This window comes from Mesitornis unicolor, unplaced genomic scaffold (genome assembly GCF_000695765.1).
Source record: "Mesitornis unicolor isolate BGI_N332 unplaced genomic scaffold, ASM69576v1 scaffold49162, whole genome shotgun sequence".
NCBI classification, from domain to species: Eukaryota; Metazoa; Chordata; class Aves; order Mesitornithiformes; family Mesitornithidae; genus Mesitornis; species Mesitornis unicolor.
The window spans coordinates 23006-30168 of NW_010168129.1; the positions used below are offsets into that span (position 1 = coordinate 23006).

General features: G+C 45.5%; 1 protein-coding gene across 2 annotated transcripts in view; it reads right to left on the reverse strand.

The window, feature by feature from the left end:
• GABRP (gamma-aminobutyric acid (GABA) A receptor, pi) overlaps nucleotides 1–2973 on the reverse strand; it is a 12606-nt gene extending 9633 nt beyond the window's left edge. Inside the window, exons 1-2 of one of the 2 annotated variants that reach the window (XM_010178902.1) lie at nucleotides 2918–2973; nucleotides 1428–1540 (exon numbers count right to left, since the gene is read on the reverse strand). In XM_010178902.1, coding sequence (XP_010177204.1) covers nucleotides 1428–1540; nucleotides 2918–2973 — 169 coding nt within the window. Of the gene's footprint in view, nucleotides 1–1427; nucleotides 1541–2917 lie in introns of those variants that run through there. The other variant, XM_010178903.1, reaches the window with a different exon arrangement.
• Nucleotides 2974–7163: the final 4190 nt, after the last annotated feature.

Here is a 7163-nt window from a genome sequence, read left to right on the forward strand (position 1 = left end):
CGGCAGCAGGAGCGCCCCGCTGAGCCGGGGGGGGCTGTCTCAGCCCGGGGGCATCTGCGGCTCCGAGCGGGGCTTGGCGCCTTCCAAGACGGCCCTCCCCGCTTAGGTGACAGCACTGCCCTGCCTTTCCTCCTGGGACCTGCTGAAACTCCTGCTCATCATCTAAATCACATTTAGGAAAGTCCAAGGGACACAATTTCTAAATCTCCTTTCAAGTGGTTTGGGTTTTTGTGTTTGTGTATTTGTTTTAAACTGTTCCAAAATCTAAAATAGATCTCATTTGCAAAAGATGTATATTTTTTAAAGTAGCTGTCGTTCACATCCTCTGTCTTGTCTTTAGATACTCAGACACTTGAAGCCCACTCAAATTAATGACCAGGGGGTAGGTCTGTGAGGACTCAGGGTCTCTGGAGGCCCACAGAGTCCTGACCATTTTTATTTAACGTTTATGGCGCGAGCAGGTGCAGTTATACAATTCAGAAGCATCTGTTCACTGATGTGACAGGATCTAGAGGAGCTTTTCTATTCCTGCATGAGACCAGACATTCTAGGCATAATAAGCTGGTAAGTTCGGTATTGTTCCAGAAATTTATCACCATGACCAGAAAAAAGGGAGCCCAAAGCTGCCAGTAGCAGAAGTTCAGTCTGCAGGAGCTACAATCAGAAACATCCGGCTCTCGGTGAAAGCTAATGGGGATTTTTTTCTGTTGAGCATAGAACCCATTAGAGTTCTGGCAGAAAAGCAAAATTAATAAAAATTAAGATTTTTAAAGCCGCCTTTTAAACTTCAATCAACATTTTCAGGTGCTGAATGTCATTCTGAGAAACCCCTTCCTCCGAGTGGATACAGCACTCACCTGGAAGGTGGGAGACCCGACACCCAAATTGGACAATAGACTCAGCTAAGTTCCTAAATGCCTGACTGTCCTTCAGGTGCTCCCTCCTCCCTAGAGTTTCATGAAGGTTTAACACAGTTTTACTTTGTGTCTCGGTGTGAAGTGAAAGCATGTATCAAAAGTCAGTATTTCTGGCAAGGAGAATAGCTTTATTCCTCTATAGTCACAATCTACTATATAGATATTTAAAGCATAAAATCACAAGGGTCAGAGTCTAAACAAAAACATGTACAGTTAGAGCAGAATTTAGATACTTTGTCAGGTCTTTCATAGAGGTATTGAAAGTTATAAATTCCTTGTTCTTAACCTCAGAGATGGACGTGTTCTTATGCCCCCCACACACGCACGCATAATCTATTCAAGACAACAGTGGATGCACAGAAAGGAGGGCAGGCATGGCTACTAGCTAATTTAAAAGAAACACAACCTTTTAAACTGGGGCATCCGAAAGACAGCTTAAAGGATTCTATCCCCTCCACACAAGACTTACAGACTGTTCTTCAAATGGTCAAATGCATGGAGCAAACGTACCACCAAAGTAGGGCCTGAGGTATTTGTTGTATCCCATGGTAAGGTTCTCGAATCCAGGGAGGGATGTTGTGTCGCTGGCACGCAAGTTGGATACGTGACCCAGGGAGCACCTTCTGGGGACACAAATAACGTACTGTTAGGTGTAGCCAGGCATGCTGGGTTCATCCGCTGTGCAGCTGCAGCTGCGTTTTCAGCTTGTGCTCAAACAAACTGCATAAAATGCTTATTAAAAATAAGTAGATCACTGAAATCATGAGCACTTGCTGATGTTGCTTGCCTTGGCTGAGTAATTGGCACCTTGAAGAGGTGGGAAAATGGCAAATCACCTCAGCTGATAGCTACAGGTTTGCACACATGGTAGCTTAAGGACATTCTTAAAATGCCCCAGACAAGTAAAGCAAGGTCCGTATATCACAAGTCTTAGTAATAACCCACAATCTTCCCCTTTCTCATTCTTTCTCATGCAGTCTGTATCAGAAACGTGCATTTCTTTTTTGGTCTTGTTCATGACAACCTGGGACAAATCTTCCTGACCAACAGCTCCTCCTCCCTAATCACCAGCTCCCTATAGGTGCTTTTATCCTTATCTGTGTCAGGCAGCATCCCCACCACTACTATCACGGGTAAAACCTCCAAGTACTCCAGATGGGGAAAGGTGAGCACTTACAGACCCCAGCAAAGCTTTGCAGGCTGAGCCACCCCAGCTGCTGTACATACAGAGGGTTATACTCTAATTTACAAGGTCAAAATCAATGTTTTGTGGATGGATGAGAAAGCTGGTACCTGGCATTGCAGCTGGCAGATCTGTACCCCCATAGAGACAGCTAGAGACAGGGGCTTGGGACCGTGAGAGGGTAAGTTTCATGGTGCAGTGTCCCTGTGTGGTTGTGTGCTCACCTGATAAAAATGTACATGAATGAATCATTAAGAGTTTGTTACTGCTTTGTAAAGGGCTAAAGGAGGTGGAAGGTGGTGTCTCTGCCTCTCTCCAGAGTCTTGGGAACACCAGACTGTGCAGTAACAAACTTAGCAATGTAGATGTGCACAGCTCTGATGATTATTTTCTTCAGTTCCCTTCAAAGCTGGGTTCATAGTCCTTGGGGCTCTGCTGCAAGTTTTAGACCAAAAACGACCTTACAGCAGAACTGAACCGGTTTGTGCACAGCATGAACATAAACCATTCAAGAAATTTGAGACTTGTAGTTCCAAGGATGGTGATAACATGGCTGGGAGCCTCATGCAGGACATTTCCAGTGAAAACAGCAAACTGTTCTGGTCCTGAACAGGAAATAAGGGGTTACACTCGTAATGTACATAGTGCGTTTTGGGGACCTATGCAGGTTGCTCTCTTCTATGCCACATCCCTTATTGCACCCAACTTTCTTTGGACAGGCTGGATAATTGGAAGTGCAGTTTCCTTTTGACCCACATTATTTATATGAAACATAGTTCAGATCTGCCCTGTAAATCAAAACAAACACTCCACTTACCTTTGGGTTGGAAGGAAAAGACACAGACTGAAGAAGGAAAAGTATCTGCAGAACATCTCTGGAGATTATTACTGTATTTGCTTTGCTTGCCTGTGAAGCAGAAAAGAAAGGCAAAGTTTTGTGGTTTAAGAAAAACTCTTTTAAGGGAAGGGGACAAAGAAAATAAATCCTGCACAGTCACAACCCCACACTGTGACGTTTAACATTCCTGACACAGAGTAGCTCCTGCCCTTTTTTCTAGCTTGTGTCATTTTTCAGCACCTTGCTATCTTAACACTTTCACATAAAAGACACTAGTGACAACTTGGGTCCTGAAGTCCTTGGCAAAGTCACCAAATTTTAGCTGCCACTTTGTGTTTTAGATAGGGCTTTTCCAGATGTTGAGAATGGCAGCATGAGAAGGGATTTATTAAAGAGAAAAATGTTTAGGGGGTTCCTAGAGGCAGACAGACTCTGAAGCCAAGCGAGATCCTGCCCACGTATGACAGATTCAGCATCTCTTAGTGCAGAGCTCCACTAATCAACCACACAGAAATGCTGTAGCTCTGTGCTCCAGTAATTTGTGCCTGGGATAAACCCATGCTATTAATAGCCGTGTTGTCAAGTCACTCAGCATGCAGTACAGGGTGAAATCCACTTTAAATGGGTTTCGTTGACTTTTCTGGGAGTGGAACCAAATCTTGGCTTCTGGCCCGAGACTCCCACGGGCTCACGCTGGCCTTGGAGCAGGCACCACGATGGGCAACTCTGGACTGTGCACTGCTCTGCTCTGCTCTGCGTTTTTGCTCCCTGCCTGAAACGCTGCATCCACTGCTCGCCTTTTCTTGAGCACGCAGATGGCGCTCGGCCACACACCTACCGTGTGCTGCCACCACACACTGGTGAGTACGACACTGCCACAGCTGCCAAGGGGAGATCAGTGCTCAGCCATCGTTAGCTTGAGCTGGAAACACAACACTGCCCGACCTGCCCCACCACACTGAAATCTACCCACATGTCAGAGCTTTCCTGCAGGTACTGGCAAGGCAACATCATTCTTGGCTGGATAAGAATCTTCCACTTCATTGTCCCGTTACAGATTGGGAATGACTGTGCAAACTGTTAGTCCTTGGCACCAGTGAGAGCAAGATCCCAGCTTCAGATTCCACTCTGCATGCATGGCACCTAGGGCCTCAACTTCAAACCTGGCTGTCCCATAGCATCCCAAATATCAGGAGTTTTCTGCTTGGGTTAGATCCTTCCTGTAGTAGCTCACCTCAGCGCAGAGAACACTGCCTTCTCAGGCCAGTTGCACGGTTCTGGTGCTGTGCCATGGGGTCCAGGCAAGGAGAACATCTTGGCCCATACAGAGCCAGTAAAAATGCCCAAACGTTTAAGCACCACAAATGCAAAACATCCCACGGGAGAGAGAGTAATTCATCTGCTCACTGCAATGTTTGACCATAATTCCAATAGGAAAGAACAAGGATTATTCCAGGTAGTTTAAAGAATAATTTCTAGGAAGAAAGGATAATTCTACAAATTAGCATTGAGTTAAAGTATGAAAATTCGTTAACTTCAATAATTCATTAACTTCACCTGAGGAACCCCTCATGAGCATCCTTCATGAGCATCTGTTTCACACAAGGGCTGCAGTTGCTAGCCTTCTGGTGCATCAGAATAAATTTCTAAATAGTTTTATTCTCTGATCCTAATTACTAAGACCTTATTTTGAAAAGAGCAAGCCAAATTCTGTTTATTTTGATGACTGACTAATGGATGGAGACTTTTTACGTAGTAAAAATCCTTCTTGGACACTGCTGTGTCTTCAGTTAACATAAGTGGAGTGTGCACTGCAACATGTGCTACAACTATCCACCCAAGAACTCAGATACATCTATAGCAGCTGCTGCCACAGACCTAAGTGAACTACACCATCTAAATTTCTCCATGGCTCTGCTAATTCTCTGCAAAACAAGGAAAATCTTGGTTTCCTCCTTCAGAGGATGGCTGTGAAGATAATAAATACATCAAAGACTGTGAGGCAATGAAAGGGGGAATCTGTAAGTACTAACAGAGCCAGAAACTCAGCATACCAAAGTACTCATGGGCAGCAAAAAGGTGACACCAGTGCCCAGAGCTGAATATACAATTGCAATTCTGTATTTATAGTGCAGGAGCCTTCATCAGAGGTTCCCAGCTTCAGTAGTTCAGTATAGTGGGAGGAAATTATAATAAGACTGTGTATTTATATTTCTCTGTTCAGTAAAGGATTTCAGTTTACTCTAATAGAAAGAAAGAAAACCCCAACACTTAAACACTGTTTAATCTGGACATTTTCTTAAGGTCAGTGAAAGCACAGCACAGGCAATACCAGAAGAGCAGCAGTCACAAAGGCAGTACAAGTACAAATGGGGGAGAAATCGCTTCCAACTCCAAAGTTAGCGGAAAAAATTATTCATTATGTAGTCTCAGAGACAACAAAAACCTTGAGAATGGCTCACTCAGCTGTGTGTTCTCCATATTCACTGTGAAAATTCTACAAAGATGCAAATACTACAGTAACATAGATCCACCTAGAGTCCTGTGTGGAAGCTTCTGTCTGCTTCCAGAGAATGTAATGAACTAAAGCTTCTTTACACTTGGCCAACCGCAGTAGTACACACCTCCTCTACAGGGCAGTCTCTGCCTCCTCAACTGCTTTATTCCTCTGTCTTTGAAAGGGTGGTCAAAAAGAAAACACAAAAGGAGGAAAAATCACTGGCAGCTTCAATAATTCTGTTTACAGGGAACGGAGCATGATGTACAGGTGAACAAAGTCGTACGCTGTCACCTCATGGGGCCCGACCTGGCACCACTGCCAGTGTCACCCACAGTGACAGGCTCCTTCAGCTCCAGCAGTAACTGCCACCTGTGGGGGAAGCCGGCAAGAGCCACTGCAGCCCTGCCTCACCTCCCACTTTGCATCTGAAAGCACCATCTGTGTCTCAGTCTGCAGAGAGCACAAGATTAGCGTATTCTCCAGTTTTCTGCTGGCTGTTGACATCCCAATACCAGGCAACAGGAGCACGTACAAGAATCTAAAAACCCACCCAGAGCACTAAACCCATCTGACCAGTTTACTAAGCTTAAGGTAATAATTCACATTTTGCCAGAACCAAATTGCTGTAACTGCAGAACATGCCACACAGGCATGCATGCATCGCAGAATAAGACCTGGCTAGGAGAAAACAAAATCAACGGTGAAATAGAAACAGATTGCATTTAATTTGCCCATTTAGGTGTTGCCTCTATTTTATTACGCAAAGTTAAGATTTTCATTATGACCTCAGGCCTCATTTGTCTGGTTTATTTCCCTTGCACTGTAAGTGAAAGCTCTGCAGGAAACACCGCAGGCCCCTCGTGCCGCGGGCAGGGGTGGTTCATGAGCAGCGCTAGGCACAAGCGGCCCAAGGACAGCCTGCGCCCTACATGCCTGGTCCTCATGCAGACTCCACAGCACCTGGGCTGCCCTTGCACCCAAAACCTCAGCCTGCCCCAACCAACCACAAGTGAGACCAAATCTGAGAATTGTAGGCGACCATTTTCGCTGGGGTGTTTTCACAAGTGCTTTGATTCCCAGCGACAAGGTTTGACAGACATCACGTGAGGATGCTTATTTTCATCCAAGACATGGGGAGATGTGGATCGTTTGGCTTTGCCGTGGCTCAACTCTGCTGGAGGGCCAGCACAGCCCTGGCAGCACTTTCATCACCTCACCTCTGCTCAGCTCCAGGCGTGCTGCTCATCAAATGTCAACATGACCAGCACAGGAACAGTGCTACAGAGAGGGGGTGCACTGAGTCGGCGACTCTCCTCCTGCTCCCTGTATTTGCTCCTCAGGAAAAACCTTCCAGGAGAAAGCATTGCTACACCAGCACCAGGAGTTTCTAGCTTCTCGACTGTCTCGAGGCTACACCATTCTGTGCTAAGTGCTATGGCCACTGACATCAACACACTAGATGTTTACAAGTACGAGATGTATACAAGTACAAAACTGTGAAAGAGACAGAAAGCATCATACACCCTGAGCTCAGACTTCACTGACTTTGCCAAAATGTCACTTCAGGGTCAACCTATTTGTTTATCTAGAAGAGGTTTTGAGTAATTGAAGATAGATACAATCTGTCTTCCCTTTTCTGATGTTTCTTTTGCTCCCCTGCTGATCCTGAACTGTGAGCCATTCACAGAATCACGGCATCACAGAACGTCAGGAGTTGGAAGGGAC